This window comes from Cupressus sempervirens, chromosome 6 (genome assembly GCF_028749045.1).
Source record: "Cupressus sempervirens isolate cs-2001-9-10 chromosome 6, ASM2874904v1, whole genome shotgun sequence".
NCBI lineage: Eukaryota > Viridiplantae > Streptophyta > Pinopsida > Cupressales > Cupressaceae > Cupressus > Cupressus sempervirens.
In genome coordinates, this window is record NC_143123.1 from 623,305,755 (window position 1) to 623,324,409 (window position 18,655).

Genomic DNA, 18,655 nt, shown 5'->3' on the forward strand with positions numbered 1-18,655 from the left:
TGTAATGAGTAAATATTTATCCTTCAGTTATTCTTAGAATGTAATTTTAAATAATGGAAAGATAATGTTATCGAGGGAACAAACGGGTTGACTTGTAGGTCAAATGATTAATCTTATATACTTGAAGTATACTTGCAAACAAAAACTGAAACCTCCATACTCAATTCAACTATGTAATTTTAGCAAACCAAAAACATGTGTTTGCATTGTGTTTTCTCTATGCTATTTGTTTTGGGATTTAGGTTGACTAGTTGTTGACCAGTTATAGAACGTCTACCAGAGGCTCGGGGGTTATGATTGTGATGTCATGATGATGTCTTTTATCTCGATTCTTTATAAACCCAACTATGGTAATGTGATGGCATGCTCTATGAGATGTTTGTATTTACTGATTGTTATTGATTTCCAGTCTTTTTGTGTGAAGCTGAGGTGTATGTATTTGAGACACTTGACTTAACCATTTTTGAGTCATCAATCAGTTATACTTGGATTACTTTCCAATCGCCATGATGGGACTGAAATGTCGATTTATTTCTTGATGATGTCATGTTGTGACATGTTTTGACTCAACCATTTTGGAGTCTTCGATCAGTATGATTTTGAGATATATTTTGGTTATTGAGAACCAATGGATACTTTTGATTATCAGTGATACCTTCAATTGCCAATAGAGAACTGTTGTGGTCATGATTATTAATGGATGCTTTTCAGTTGCTCATGGAGATTTGATACTCTTATTGTGGATTATCTTTTGGTATTTTTTCAGTCGCTTGTATAGGACTGTGGTGATTTTGTGATTTATGATCCATGAGCTTAAGCTAGGTTATCTACTTGTAGTGTCGAGAAGTGGCTTGCAATGGGGGCCGGGACCCTAAGTGGCTACTAGGGTAACTCATTGTAAGTTGTTTTAATAAGTGAAAACATTTACACTAAAGGGGATTAAATGAACCTAATAAGATAATTGTTTGTTCTCGCCCATACCTCGAGTGCTAGTACAGACTAGGATGGGAGTAGAGAGAACGCTTGGTTGCGACCTTGCATTCCTTAGTATGCCTCGTCTGTAAGAGAGGATACTAGTGGCCGCATAGGGATCACTAGGGGGCCGAGGTCTATTGAGAGACTATCAGGGTAACTCTAGCATGATCCGTGCGATGACACTTTCCCACTTGCATAGTAGGTTTCCTATGTGTCTTGTGTGCCTCTGGGATTAGATGTCAGTTTTGTGATTGGAACCTTTGAGTTAGTATACTTTTAGGATTCCTGGACTTAGAGAGTATTTATGCTATGTGATTTTGATAACCTGTTTGGGACTTGAGATTATCTTCTCAGTGCGATGGGAGTGGACCATTTAGGTTCCACACGGTCATGTGGTAGTGCTTTTTCACTCTTACCATTTGAGATCCGTTTGAGACACCGTAGTTGATGCATTCTTTGTTGGTATCTATCTTCATGGATTATGATGGTGGACATGTATCCTTACATTGATGATTTGCATATGTTAGATGATGTTATCTTATGCTTTACTTTGCATGTTAGACTACTTTCTGCATATGATGTAATATGATTTAGGAGTGACATTCCTACTATGTTAATACCGATGATCTCTTCGGTGATTTGGAATGTTACGCACGGAGGGATGGCTAGGATCCATGATGGTCTAATGATGCTATTTACGGTTGGGAGGAACCGTGCAATTAGTTATGTTTGTAATTTATGATTATCTCCTATGATGATGTATCATGTATGATTTGTGGTTTCATTTATGTTATTGCATCACGGATTAGAGTTAGTATGATGATGTACTTTTTTTCACACGTGTATATTCTTTTAAGCCTTTCATACCCTGTGGCATGTACAACGGATGATTGAGCAATTAGGAATGTAATTTAAGAACGTTGGACTTTTCATTATTATTTCATGTGGATGTAGTATTAGATGGATTCATTAATAGTTAATTTAGATGTGATTTAACGTTAAGGGATCCTTAAGAATGTAACATGTTATGTATGTATGTTTACTTTCATTGAATTGTTGCTATCGCTTCCGTTACTATGTATAAGTTGTAAATAGTTCTTACTTTAATGATTTTTTTTAAAAAAATGCTACCAAACTTAATGAAACTTTAGGTTAATTCTTTGGATCTTTTCGCAGGGCATTACAACCATAACAGTATATTGTAGTTATACTCATTATAAGTATTATAGGTTAGTTTCCTCTTTGAGAAAGAGTTATATATGATGTAATGAAATCATGATTTAAATATACCATTTGGAAGTCAAAATCAATGATATTTCTACAAGTCTTAAAGAACATATTCTTTTAAGTCACAGATCGTGATAAGCAGGAAACATATAATATTCATGAATCAGTTGAAAATCAACAGACAGAGCTGATTGCTCTAAATTTCCGAGCACCTACGACTCACCGGCTGTATAGCCATGGAAAAGGTGAAGAGGTGAGATGAAATCTGCAATGACATGGAAATAAAGTCAGACATGATACAATAACCCTAAATTAATTTCATTTAATAGCTCATGCTAGTCCATAATATTGTTTTCCCTGTTGTCAAATCGAGCGGTGGTGATCGGGCCATTGAACCCACCAGAAAAACCTTGGCCAAGGTCGTTTAAAAGCATGTTTTCCATCTATGATCACTTGATGTCAGTGGTACCAGTTATTCAGACATGTCCGTCCATAATTGTGCAGACATCTAAACACCGAAATGCTTAGGTGGTTGGACTAAAAGTATCCCAAGCCCGATTCCGGGATAGGAAGGGTCTTTCTAATTCAATAGTACGGTCCGAGGTTGGAAAGTTAAGCCTAAGTCAATGCTTCTCCTCTTACCAAAAGCCGAGACTTGCACAACCAACTAAAGACTCACAGGATATTACTCGTATGTTCTTCTTTTCATGTTAAGCATTTGTTTTACTTGTATGTAGGGAAAGATAGTTAATCGTTATTACAATTGATCATTGATACAGTTATTTCAGTTAATCGTTATTTTAGTTGATCATTGATACAGTTATTTCAATTAATCGTTATTTTAGTTATTACAGTTGATCATTGATACAGTTATTTCAGTTAGTCGTTATTTTAGTTATTTCAGTTGATCATTGATACAATTATTTTCAATTAATAGTTATTATAGTTATTACAGTTAATCATTGTTTCAGTTGATCATTGTTATAGTTATTTCAATTGAGCATGGTTATTTCAATTAATCGTTGGTAGTTAAAAGCAGTTAATGTCCCATGAAAAGGAATTCAGTTGGGGAAAACTCTTTACCGATCGTCTTAATTTGTTATGAAAAATTGTTTGTTACAAAGTTAAACATCATTTGATAGACCTTGCAGGTCAAGGGATTAGCATGTGTGAGGGGCCCCCAGATGGAGGTAGGAAGGGGTTGTCGGCTTTTTAAATAGCAGGAATGTTAAAAGAACAAGAGGCAGACAGCCACAAATTAGTGTCAAAGGGGAAAAAAGAAAGAACAAACCACAAACCACCAACCACCAACCACCAACAACACCCTCTCAAACAGCCACTAGACAACATCCCTTCCTACCTACCCTTTCTACAAATGAAGAAGAAATAGAAACGCTCACATCCTACAAGAGAGGCCCATTAGATAGGGTATTTCAAAATGAATTGAGAGAAATTGCTGACATAAAGGTTAGACATTGCCTCTTTACAAATGGTGTTCCATTCAATCTAGCGAGATCACCTTATAGGAGAGAGATGGTGGAAGCAATAAATGAAGCACTTCGTTGTTACCAAGGCCCTAGATATGAAAAATTTAAGAACCATCATATTGCATAATGAGAGAAAGAATGTAGAAACCCTCCTCAAACCAATAAGAGATTCTTGGATATAAACGAGGGTGAGTATTGTCTCTAATGGATGAGGCAATGTTTTTGAGGGCGGTTGATTGTAAAGAGCAAGTAAAGGATGCAAATTTTATTGCACAACTTCTCATTGAATCCATAGACTTCGTGGGAGTTGACAATGTTGTCCAAGTAATAACAGGCAATGCTAAAGTTTGTTGGGTTGTAGGTGCTTTGGTAGAAGCACAATATGATCATATCTTTTGGACAGCATGCACCATCCACTCCTTGAACTCGGTGATGAAAGCAATTGGCACCTAAATTGAATAGGTGGAAAAAGTGTACGAGGGTGAGGAGATCCAAATCTTTCTGACAAACCACCATATGTCACAAGCAATTTTCAGAACTTTCTCCCGCTTGGAATTATTTAAGGTAAATTTTGAACTCTATTTAGTTTCGTTAATCATTTTGTGTCATACTTTACATAATCAGATAAAATGTTTTTTGTGTTGTTTACATATTTGAAATGTGTTATTAACTTACAATTTGTTGCCCTGATATTTACCCTGTCACAAATTTCAAATTTTTTAGCCAAAATGTGAAAATGAACATCTAGGTTCACGCTTTAAAATGGCCAGGGATTTATCCAATTTTTGGTAGTCTCATGATTCTAAATCATCCAACTCGTTATCAACTCCGTGTTGCATTTTGATTTCCACAATCGGAGCCCTAAGCTAAAAGTTTTGTGAGTTTGAAGTTTGTTAATATTTTTCAATTTCCTTACAACACAAAAAGTGGGTTAATAAAAAGGTTAAGATCTTAACTAAAAAGGTTAATGGTTAAGGGTCACATTTTCCTCATCTCCATTAACATCCCTTCTCTCTCCCTAACCTATGCACATTCTCTCTCCCCGAACCACAACTTATTGGAAAAGTTAAGGTTAGGAAGTTGGATTTGGGAAATTGAAGTTAATAGTCAAATGTTTCCAGGAGTCAACATCCCCTCTATCTTCCTAATCTGTATGTACTCTCTTTCTACAACCTTAACTTTTCGCCCTAATCTTAACCTGGAAATTTTTAAGAACCCCAACCATATCTTGAAGAAGAAGATAACTACCTTGTGGCAGAATCAAAACAGAATAGAAATATATACATGAAGAGCCTGGTGTGTGGCAGTACAGAACAATGTTGCAGGCCTTTGAAGCTGAGGTAAATGCAGTTAGGAACCTACATAGAACAAATATATGCTAAAAGTGATTACCGTGACAAAATATATGGATATAATATATTTTGGAAAGTAAGACTTTTAAGACATCACTGCTATTCTTCATATTCATGAACACAAAAGGATCCCGCAGTGAAAGATCAGGCTGACTAATGGTTGCATTCAAATTCTTTTATCCAGCTATGCGGTTGAGGCACCCAATATATATCACTCAAGATGAAGTGTGCATTCTGATCACCAGTGGAGACTCCAATGTTTCATAAAATGCTGCGGGAATATGTTTGGTTAAGCATAGATTAATGTTTGCTTTCCCATGAGTAAAATTTTAAACTCATGAGCCCCTGCGCTTTCCAAAGGCAACTATAATGTATTATAATAGAGGCATATAGCATAAACACCAGCACAGTCTGTTGACTGTTTGACAGAATATACAGCTCAACAGAGAGCTCAATAGCGGTTGTGGATGGAAAGTTCCCCACGACTATTGCTACTTAGCTTTGGTGAATGCGCTCTGTTGAAATGTTGGTCAAATGTTTGACTGGAAACCTCCATCTACCACAGTGGGATGCCAAAGATGCTCTAACCCACATGCAACCATTGCAGTCTTAACGAAGCATCTCAGAGTTCAAATGGTGATCTGCATCACTGTGATATATGCAGAGTATATAAGCATCAGCAACACGTTGTGGAAGAATGGAATATGAGCTCTTATATTACATGTTTGACAAAAAGCCCATGTTCAAACCTGGATGCACAAACAATGACAATGACACGTTTGACACGATGCCTCTGCTATGTGTACCATGTGCAGTTTTCAAAGCCTTCGATGAAATACACGAAGAATATAGATGGAGTAGAATGGTATTAATAAAGTTTTAAAAACCTCATGAGAACACAACTGGCGGGTGTAAAGTCTAATCCAATGTGCATAATATGATGGTCCGTAAAAAGGAATATATATGCAAGTGTATATTGAATACATGCAAAAAGTTTCATCATAAATAATTCACTTGAAATGTTTGATGGAATACTTCCAACATGAAAAGCCATCTTATAATCCCTGATAAAAAGAAGAATATTTCAAAGACATTCTATCTCGTGAATTCTATGGGCACTGGCTGTGAGCTACGCTGACACAAACATCACTACCTGCAGAACCAAGAGCTTTGTGACAGGCTGTAAAGCATATAGTAAGATCTTCGTCAAATATTACCCTCATCAATGGTGAGAAAATGAGGTTAAAATATTTTAAACAATGTTGCAAACATGTTATGAAAGCTCAAGTTGCTGTTGCAGAATCAAATTAAACAAATATTTGCTAGCATTCTTCTTGCCACATTAATAAAGAAATGTTTGATACAACATATGCACATCCATTAGAGCGGACTTCTATCAGTCTTTGTAGATGCTAGAGCACCCTAAGATATATGTGCACAATGTAGTTGGATAGAGACTATGAAGTGTTTGACAAAGTGCCTCAAATTATTATGGTCCAATAGAGATGGAAAGTGCAACACTTGGTACTGTTTCAATAAATTTCTTGAAGGGCGTCGCCTCATGGTGTGTGACGAACTCATAGACATGCATGCCAAATTCAGTAGCACACTTGATGTCTGCAGATGCTTCACATTCTGGATCTAAATTTAGTGTTTGGATTTGAAATGTTTACAAAGAACAATTGAAACTGGGAAAAATGGGTGAGATAAGATTTTGCAAACAATTGGAAAGAACATAAAATGATCTTTGAACAAAGGCAATTGGAATATATTTTAAACCTCGTGGTTATTAACCTCTCTCAAAAAGGCGCTAATAACCATCTCTAAAACACATGATTCGATCTTCAATCTTAACCTTTTTAAACGAGAGATTAAGATTAATGGTATAGAACACGTCTTTTGGAAATTTATCTTAACCCTTTTTAGAATGGAAAGGTTAAGATTTCAAATTTGAAACACGTGTTTTGAACCCCGAACCTTAACCTCTTTAAAGGTTAATGGTTAATGATTGAGTGGAAAACACATTTTTCGGTGCCTTCCATTAACCTGAGATAACTTAAGACTCGGGAACAGGAATTCGGAAATTCAAAAGGCGAAACGGAGCTGGGAATGAGCCGAAGATATTTGAAGGGAAAAATTGCTTAAAACATTGAGAAGAAGCAACCATTTCAATGTTAAAAATGAGGTACATTCCAGGAATAACCATAGTTTAAAAATGGCAAGGATTTAAAAATTTGGAGCAATTTTGATATCCAGGCTACAAGATCCCAACAGGAAGTATTTCTTTAGTTCTTGATTTGTACTTAGCATTTGTGTTGATTTATCTTATAAAGGTATTTTCTTATTGGCAAGGTTTTATCTCTGATCATCTTTTATTTTATATGGAATTTGTCATTTTGGGGGAACATGTCAGAAACTTGAAGGGAGAAATCAGATATATTAAATACATTGGTACTGATCAAATTTGAAAGAGGATCAAAGGAGATTAGAATGGATAGTAGACATTCATTGAAGTCAATGTCCATAAAATGATTCTACTGCACGAGATCAGTAGCAGATTGAGAAAAAGATTGCTAAGGCAGTGGCACAGACGGCTGAAAGAGCCAATCAATGGTAGACAGTGTACAGAGCCACAGAAATATTAATAGCCAATTGAACTGCATCTGATATAACATATATATACAGGACAGTAGATAATTCATTAAACAAACTAGACTTATTTATTTCAATAACACCATGCTCAGACCATTATAATTCTGAACTGGAAGAAATGAACAGGGATACAATACAGGAAAGGCCTGTTTAAATCCAGCCAACAGATTATCTTGAGATGGGTAAGGGTCAGCGTCCCCAAAAATACCTCGAGGACATTTCCAAGATGGATTTAAGGGCTTGGATCCACAGAAACCTTGAGGGAGACCCTTGAGTTTGGTGTCAAAGCGACCTATTGCATCTTAGCATTCCTTCTAGACCAAAGTTATAACTGGAATAGCATGGACTTTTCAACTCCTATATAGTTTATTACTAACTAACCTATAAGGGTAACCTCGGGAGAGAGAACAAGTTGTATTCAGGGAGAGGCTAGTTTAAGTCCAACCAACAGGTTATTCGGAGAGGGTAAGGATCAGCATCCCCAAAGAATGCCTCGAGGACATGTCCAAGATGGGCTTTAGGGTTTGGATCCACAGAAACCGTGCACGAGACCATTGAGTTTGGTGCCTAAGCAATCTGTTTACATCCTAAGTATTCTTCTCGACTAAGAATGATAATAAGAGCAAAACAAAACAAGCATCCTGCTATGTAGGCCACCTCGTGTGGATGAATAAACACCACCACCAAGGCCAACATTCAGCACTTAAACTTAATATGAGATTGGCTTGGAGTAATTTATCATGACTAACATTTTCTTTTAAATTTATATATACATGTGTACTAATGATCACTTGTGGTTGCAGGATTATATTGAAGAAGTAAGTTTTGTAAATCTTTTTCTTTACCCTAGCTCAAAATTTTGTAAATCTTTTTCTTGACCCTAGCTCATTGCAAATTGTAAATTATTAGGCATTATGCATTATATACATGCATCGTGTCTACTTCATGTCTTTGTGCATTCACATTTCTACTTTGTGTCTACTTTGTGTCTTCATGCATTCATGTCTCTACTTCATGTTTTCATGCATTTATGTATTTGCTTCATGTTTACATGCATACTCCATGGAATCCCTATGCTTTCTTGCTTTCAATTATATGCTCTATAACACAAGTTATGAATTTATCTTTTTTTTGCTTGACATATCACAATCCTTAATTTTTGCTTGACAAGCAAAAATTAAGGATTGTGATATCCCCACTAATATAAGATTTATAGAAACAGACAATTAATATAGTTAATGATATAAGTATAATATTATAATTTTACATTATAATATGATATCACACAATATATAATATTATAATAATAACAATATTAACGAATGAAAATAGATTAAATATTATTATATAAAATAGAATATTTACTTTAATCAAATTGAAGTATATATGATAATATTAATAACATAATCATGGTATTAACATTAATAAATAATAATGAATTTAACGAAAAAGACACCCTTTCTTATAAAAAAGTATATAAAGGACAAAAGGAGCATTATACACCCATAAGATATATCAGAAAATATGTGAACAAGGAGCATTATACACCTCTATGATATTGTGATACAATTTGAACAAGGTGGGAGCTATCATAGAGGTGGTGTTGCTAAAGGGTATGTTGGAGGTGTTATTGATTGTAACCTTATAAGTGCTTTCTAAGGCTTGCGCAATAGGTGATACTGATGGCAAGGTTGAGTCTTTTTTGCAACTTCAATAGGCATTGGCTATGTCTCAATGATAAGCCGGTAAACAAATTGAGTCTACCAGCCAGTATTCTTGGGTAGGCACTTTTACTCTTTTGATATGTGTTACACAATAGGATCAAGGAACATCTCAAACTTGATAACTATAAATTGTGCACAATGAAATTCCAAATAGTTTTGCATGCTACTTAAGGTTTTTGACCTAAGATGAAAGAGAATTAATCCAGAATGCCATGCCACCAAAACTTAGACTATGCTAATGAACCCCAACTATGCCTTTTAGGTGGTGTTGCTGACAGGCATGTTGAAGGTGTGATTGATTGTAGCCTTATAAGAACTTTTTAAGGCTTGGGTTGCTACAGGTGATAGTGATGGCAAGGTTGTGGCTTCAATAGGCATTGGCCATGTCTCTCAATCATAAACCAGTAAACAGATTGAGTCTACCAGCCAGTATTCTTGGGTAGGCACTTTTGTTCTTTTGATATGTGTTGCACAATAGGATCAAGAGACCTCTCATTGCCACCATCAACCCTTTAAATTCAAACTTGATAACTATAAATTGTGCACAATGACATTCCAAATTGTTTTGCATGCCACTTTAGGATTTGACCTAAGATGAAAGACAGCTAGCTATTGCAGGATGCCATGCCACCACAAAGACCAATTAGACCATGCTAATGAATCACAAACTATGCTCTTATCGAATGGCGTCATGTACGACTATTTTTGTACCTTGTGCAATTATACAGGCCTCTAACATATTTGCTATAATTTGTGGTTTTCCTAACTCTTCAAAGCAGAGATAAACATTTGAATTACTTTCACAGTGTTCCCATATCCTTTGCAAAATGTGCATGCTTACTGATGGCAAGTGAAGCCCTGTCTTGTGCTTTAAAGTGCTATTGAGGTCTTATGCACGCTCTGCAACAGATTCACATGTATCGTGCAAGTTTCATCTTGATCCATTCGTACATTATTCGAAAACTAACAGAATGCATTTGAATCAAGACATAATGAATTCAGACAAAAAATGCAAAATAGACATGAATTCACAATAATATTTTCAGGCCTCATTTTGTTTCCAATTAGTATTATGGTTCAAGCTAATGCCCCCCTTTACATCAAAGAATAAACACAACCAACAAATATTCAAGTACGAATGTCCCATATATGCTCCTTCACTTGCTTCATCAATAGAGTGTTCTCATCACTAATTTTGATGGTTTACATTTTCACGTTGACCATGCATGCAATTGCATCTTGAATACATTTTTCTGAAATTTGATAAAAGCATGAAAGACGAACCTACATCTAATTTGCTACAAGCCTTTGTAATCTGCATGTTATGTATTTCCGTATGTATGTTTGTTGTCCTTGCCATACCAATGATTCATAGGACAACTAACATAGGCGTGGTATGGAAAAATGGAAAACTTCCAAGAAAGAAATCAACTGCAACCTCTTAAAGGAAAAATTGTTTAAATCCAAAACAAAATGGGATGAGAGACCCAAGTTTTGTAATCACCATCTGATAGAGTTTTCCTTAGAAGGGACATTCGAAAAGATCTCAGTATTATGGAGAGAGACAAGGAGGTCATGTTGCCCAAATTCAAAATGCCCGATTCTCTTTCATGAAAAGATATGCACACGTGGAGGGTACAAAGGGAGGGCTATGGAATAGAACAACACAACATCTCATAAACAAGGATTTACGTCATTAATCTATCACCATTCAAAGCAGTAATACCATATGCTTTGTAGATTATAGAATATTCAACATAATAAAATATGTTAGGAAGGAATCAAAAAAAGTCACTTCAAGAAAACAAGGATAAAAAATCCATGCATAGTTGGCCTAGAGAGAGAGAGAGAGAGAGAATAGTCAGACAGGATTATAAAGGTGGACTGCATGAGCATTAGCATACCCAGTACCAAGCATTAAAAGAAACCATGGTGGAGAATATTGGAGGATCCCAGGGGAAGAGGCGATAAAGAAGAGGTGGTGTAAAAAGTCAAAAAACATGATGAGCTACAGGTTGATGATGTAATGTCGTAAAATGAACAATTGGAATCAGGGAAACATGGGGTCCCATTACGAATATAAAGGCCATGACACTCACTTAAGGAATCACATTATAGACACTAAAATTGCCAACAGAAATGGGATTATCCAAGCAATAGTAGTAGGAAAACATTAGAGATATGTTAAGGTACAATTCCTCATTTAAATAAGGGATTTAACTTATAGAATTGCATTATTCAAGAGAATCACAAAACTATTTTGGTTGGTCCAGTGAATTGTTCTGACTAAAACATTAAGACATTTCATATTTTTTGACATACAATCTATAGCAGAGAAGTTCAAACATGTTAGGCAAACAAAAAATACTAAACAATAAATAATATATAACAGTATACTAATCAGAAGGCTAAAAGTTTATACTATGGTACCCAAAGAATAACCTCTACCTGAGAAATAGCTTCTTTCAATTTGGCATGCAGAGCAGATCCTGGTTCCCTTATGCTTTTTGGAGGCCATACCTGACTCATGAAAGCATAGTTGTGAGGCAAAATAACATTATGCAGCCAATCCCACTAATGTAAAGCTTCAATGTTTGACTTTAAAGAGTAAATTCGATCATTTGGACATACTACATTCAACCTGATTTCAAACAGCAGAAGGATAGTCTCACAAATCAGGTTTGGTATGTTGATAAAAAGGCATTTAAGATAGAATGCATCAACAGTCACCAAAGTTTGCAACCAGTAATACTCTAAGTGAAATGTTACTTTCTATAGTTGTCAGATAACATTCTTCCAGTGTTTCATACATGTGAGAGATAGACAAAGAAATTGATATCCAGAATATCGATAATCCATAGTTGTGCTTGACATTCCATAAGTAAAGAATCCCAAGTATTTGTAGCTTACTATAGAAAATTAATACATTTTCTCACAGATTTCTTCAAATTAAAAAGCTCCCATTTATTACTTTGAAATAAAAATCTTATAGCTACCCATAGGTGGAAATGCATCACATTTCAAAGTTATTGTACTCATATTGCATCTCATGAAAAACATTAAATTCATCAGAATATGAAGCTCATAATAGTAGGCACCAAGCAAATTGGATCATTTCATGAGTTACATATTTGAGGATTTTGTCGGCCAACTCATTCACAAGGTGAGACATGGCCTCCACGTTTAAGTTCAACAACCATCATACAGATACATCACAAGCCAAAAAAGAATGGGGAAGACTTGGTTGGATGTGAACTTATTATCTGGGCAGTTGCGTAATCATTCAGGAAAACGTTTTTTATTAAGAAAAAATCTGGTTTTAAAGGGATCCTGGAACCCTTTACAGTCAGATTTTGGAGGGATCTGGAACCCCCATACAAACAGCTGCATAAGATAGAACGAAAACAAACAGCAGCCCAACAATTAGCAAAACATCAGCTGAACACCTTAAGCTAAACAAATTAGATGCAGGCTGATCCAGACAAGAGACTAGAACCTCAAAGCGAAGAGGGTTCTAGAAGGCTTCCTAAACCTTGAGAGAAGAAAAGGTTTTTCCAAGCTCCCCTAACCTGAAATATGAGTTTAAGCAAGCCTCCCATAACCTAATGGGTTTTAAAAATGGAACCCAAAACCATCTAGCAAAACACTACAACACCTTCCCACTGAACAACAAATCTTCACCTGCATAACTTCCCTCCACCTCAATAGAAAGGGATCCCACCTTCATAGGAACAGCTGAAGAAAACTCAAATAGACGGAAAAATCACTTCCGAGACCACCCCACCTCCAAATAGACAAAGATAAGAGAAAAACACTGAGTAACAATCAACATCTCCCAACATACACATCACCACCTCCATAGGGGATTCCACCACCTCAATAGGAACCAAGAAGCAGGTAGAATGCCACACCAAAAAACCTGTACATATCATGACCACAAGAAGAAACTCCATCTCAAAATGGGAGAGCTCCACCACCATTCAGGATTTTTAAGGATTTAAAACTTGTTTCATGCATCCTTTGATAAATAAACCTTAAAGACATAATGATCTCATCAAATAGAAGCTATTTTAAAGTTTCAAACACATAAATATTAAACAAGTTTACATTAATCACATAAGTATAAATGCAAATTCTAAGCTTAAGCTAAAGGAAATAAATCAAATTAAATTACACACCAGAAATATAGAGTCTTAAATGTCTACAAAAATAATGCAATTTGAAATCCATGCTATCGAAAGTTCACAACATAAATCAAAACAAAAGCTAGAGCCTAGATAGGTAAGGCTGAGAGGAACCTATATCAATGACCATTCAACACTGCAACCCTCCTATGTGTGTGCCTAAGATAGGTTCTGGATAATGTTGTAGCCATGATATTTGCCTGTCTCGAACTCGGCCTTACTGACATGTAGATCCTCATCCACATCCTTCGGGTCCTCCAATGGGTTTCCTCATGCTCTAACCTCCGCTACCATCACTACTACTTGTGCCTATTGATGCACTTGATCAACCCATTCCAAGTCTTCGTCACTAGAGACAAGATCATCAATCCAATATTTGCAAACAATTAAATTGACTTTTTAGGGTTGGGAGGCACATATAAACATAGAATTGTTTTCCACTTAATGGCATATGGATGCGTTGCCACAACAGAGTCTCTCGCTCAAGACTCTGCAAGTCTACTAAGTATGGAAAACTTGGGAAAGTCCATTTCATGAGCTACCCAAACCTGACAAAGGTGACTCATCTCTGAACTCGTCAAGATCTGGCCCAGACTCTACAAGTCCTGGAACATGGCAACTACTACCTTGATTAGCCATGATCTTCAATCTCTTGATCATAGAATCATTCCACTCTAACCCCTTACAACATTGATCCAAAGTAGACTTGTTAAATTGGTAAAATTAGCTAAGACAGCCATTAAAGGGTTCTCACGAAGACAAGACACTTTTAAGACCCGTTTTCTGAGGAAAATATATGAAACAGAGTTGCATATGGCAAATTGTCAAAGTAAAATAGCAATAAAGTGTTTGGGGAAATCTAGACACTCATTAGGCTGATGTCATCATGAAACAAAAGTGTTGGTTTCATATTCAGCACCCACTGAAACTGTCAAACTAGCTTGACTGCTGTTGAATTCAATAATGTATAATCGGGATTGTGTAGGATTTTGTTGCAACCGAAACACAGCAGAGGGTCTCAGCAGCAGCAGAATGTTCTAAAGAAGTTATGACCACAAGACATATGCAGTCTTCTACAGGGTGGTTAGAAGATGACCATTAAGAGAGGGTATTAAAATATTGTGATGTTTCATGAATGGCCATCTTAGTTTGTCTTTAGTTTACTACGTAGTTTCTATTTTTGTCCTTAGTTCACAATTGTTTCTTTTAGAAACATTGTCTTTGTAAATCTATATAAGGAGCTTTCATCTCCTCTATTTAATACAACATAACAACATCAATTCACCATAACAAGTCGAACATGGTGGGGAGGTGTAAATCACCTCAATTTTGGAGGCGAAGATAGGGTTGTCAGGTGTTATTGGTTAGTTCGCAAAGGGTTTCTAGTTGATTACTTCTCATTTATCAGACTTTTCTCCTATTAATATGACAAAAATTGTCACAGATCAAAAAAGGAACCTTGTATATTGGCAATTATGGGTAACATTATTTCTATAATTTTGATATGTGTGTATGTATGTACACATGTATATGTATGCACATATACATGTACACATATATACGTAGGCACATATGAAAGTACACATATATATCTATGTACATTTACATGTACACACTTATATAGCTATATAACTATATATGTGCACACACACGTATACACACACACACGCACAAAAACCCATGCCCAAGGGTGAAAAAATGTAGATATCTATACCACTTCCTTAACTGTACCAAGACAGCAACTTGGTTTTACATATGATTCTTGCTCATGTATTTTGCTCTCTATTTTTACATATTCTTCCTTAATGTTATTTGTAGTCAACAAATATCTCATTTAAGACATTATGGCTAGTTTCATTGCCTTTGGCACAAGGAGATCAATTTTGTCAATTAAAGAAAAGTAAGAATAAGTAAAATTAGAGTTAATGGACTATCTAATAGAATATCTACACTAGATCTGCATTAGGCGTGTTGTCAAGATTGACACGCCATGCTGTCAATGAGTTTCATAATCTCCTATCTGAGACCAACATGACCATTAGAAATTCAGGTGATGTTATTTTCAAGTATAGAGAGATTGAAAGCAATAAAGACCTATTTCTCTTTTTGTTTGTCATTGTAAAGTCTCTCTATCAAGATGCATGTAACAAGGCCTATCTAGAGACCTCATTTAAGAAGTTTCTTTTGTCAATTATATTCTCAGAATGACGTGCCCACTAAGAGAGTCTTGTTTGGGCCAGATAAAAAGGAGATGAAATCCAGGAGTGATGCTAGTAATCCCCATAGTGTGTATTTAACTACTAAAGGTTTCTTCTGCTCATGGGCTTTCATTGGGCAGTGTGTTTTCTGTGTCTGGTTGCAATGGTGCAGAAGTCTCCTTAGATTTTTCATTTCTGCTTAAGTGGGTTTCTTTATGACATATATTTATATGATGCTTAGTGTTAGTAGCTTCTTTTACATAGCTTAAACTACCATGATGTTAGTGTAAAGGTTCTTCTATGAGGAACCTGTCAACTTTGCATGGGTCCATAAGCAATTTTGTAAATATATGCTAGTTGTTGGTAACATCAATGTGTATCGGGATGACACCCCATAATGAGTCCTCAATAGTAAAATAAAATTTAAAAAAAGAGGTTCTTCTTCTTCAAAGTGAAACTGTTATATCCCAATTTTTGACCTAATTTAAAATATAGCCATTGAGGTTCACATGAAGTCAGTTGATAGATTAATTTGTTATAATCTTGTGAAATAGTAAGATGGTTAGTCATTATAATGTCAAGTGAGGATAACAAGTTAGTTGCTCATTTATCACGAATTCATGGAATTGAGAAGATGGTTAAACGTTATGATTATTTACAATTAAATAATTTATTATGATAATATAATTTAATTACGGAGAATTTCCTTGCAGGAAGCACGGCGAAGGGGTGGAAGCATTGTCAGAAAAGAATTAGGCACAAGAGCATCACCATCATTGAGCGGATGGGTTGAGAACTTAACGACTTGAAACAGGATACATCTATGGGACCTGCATGAGCTATTTAAATAAATAAATTGAGAAATATAAAATAATTGAGTTAAAATATAAATGTACCTCTAAGGATTAAATATGATCTTTTATCTTATTATTATAATAGATATATCCATGTACATACATACAGATATAAAAATGAGATGGCACCATTATATTATAATAATCTAATAAAGTGATGTCACCCCATTAATATTTACATGTACATGTATAATATAAAATGATAATAATATTCAAATATAATAACATTTGAATTATAATATGTAAAGTGCCTTGACATTTTTTGAAGTTTTATCCCTGTTTTTCTGCCTTAGGAATTTTGTCAAACACTTCCCTTGCAACCTCAGTTTGCTGATGTTTGTTGTTTTGCTATGATTTTTGAATGCCAATGATATTGATGAATACAAATGTTTGTAAAATAACTAATTGGAAATCAAAGTGATATGCAATTTCTTTTTATTATTTTCCAAATGCAAGTACATGAAATTCTGATGTAAAATGCACATCTACAGCCAAGAGGTATTTTCACAAACACTTGGCATGCATCCTATGAATGACTATGCAATGAGACGTTTTTACAAACATTTGGCATAGAAATTGGACAGCTGAATTAAGTTGATTTCCCTTCAATACTTCAATGTTTACAATGACTGAATACTTTAGTAACAAAAAGACATATTATTTGTCAAATGTATCCATCTACAATTGTCAAATGTAAATACCAAAAGAACCTGGAATAAGTAGCTGAGATGACATGCTTTTTTGCTTTGCTTTTTTCAGATTTGCTTTTTCAGACTGCTTTTTCGGACTGCTTTTTCGGCTCTGCTTTTTTGCTTTGCTTTTTCGAACTGCTTTTTCGGCTCTGCTTTTTCGAATCCGCTACGAAAACTGAAACCTTTCTCCTTGCCAACTGATGTCAAAAATTAGATGCACGGGCTGAACAAAAATCACTAAATATTATCTCCCAATTAATCACAAATGAATTGGCTAAATACCAATTCCTCCACTCCTAACTAGGGTTGATATCTCACAACAGAAATTGGCACCTTAGAGTCTTCAAACCCTCAAGCAAGTATGCAAGCGCTAAGGCTCTCAACACAATAGATGAATATGCAACTCAAGATGTGTAAAATGACCCCCCAAAGACTCCTTATAAAGATTTCACAAGCAACTCCAAGAAGCTTCTAGAGGAATCCAGCACTTTATTCTTTTAAGTGACTTTTTGATATTTTATTGTGTTAGTCACTTTAATATTAAATCAATTAAATATAAAGTTACTTTTTAATATTTCATTGTTTAGTAACCTTATGAATAATTAATTTAATATATCTTTTCCCCCTTATTTCTTCCTTTTTAGCCTCCGGGGAAAATGAAGGCTAAAATAAAATAAGTAGCTGGTGTCTGTCAAAAAGGGGACATTACATAATAATTTTCAAATTATAATCTTCCAACTCTATTCTTTCCATTTTAATATTCTTGCTTTTAATCGATTAGCATTTGGCATGTTAAATCGAATATATGTTTGTATTCGAATGGTCATCTTAAAACCGATGGAAGCCGAGGAGTCTCGGCTAACCTTTAAAGAAGCCATGAATCGACTTAGGCGGATCATTCCCTCCTTCCTTCCTTCCTCTCCTTTCTTTTATCTACTATGTTTCATATTAAGCCGAGCTTAGACGTTCTCAGTTGAACATCTTTCCCAGTTTTTTTCAGCCCCGATTTCCTTATATTCCTAGATACTACCGTCGACTAAAGTCTGAGAACAAATATCAATTTAGCGAGTGAGCTAGTAGCCGTTAGGAGTTCCCACCAGGAAAGGAGCCACATCTTAATCACAGGTTACATGTCTTATTTTTATCATCTTCTTTTCCAAGTATAAGCCCGACTATAGTCGGCTACTCATTCCAAGGTTGAATGAAATACCATAGAAGTATTTGAAATTCATAGTTCGATTTCACTGAGTATAATGTCTGATTACAATTGGTATATAATGATAGGACTGAGGATAAAACAAATATGTTTT

General features: G+C 35.3%; 1 protein-coding gene across 1 annotated transcript in view; it reads right to left on the reverse strand.

Moving 5' to 3' along the window:
* The window catches only part of LOC149553771 (RING/U-box superfamily protein), a 59,997-nt gene that overhangs the window by 13,202 nt on the left and 28,140 nt on the right, over positions 1-18,655 (reverse strand). The window contains exon 5 of the mRNA XM_089789128.1: positions 11,866-11,937. Coding sequence (XP_089645254.1) covers positions 11,866-11,937 — 72 coding nt within the window. The remainder of the gene's footprint in view (positions 1-11,865; positions 11,938-18,655) is intronic.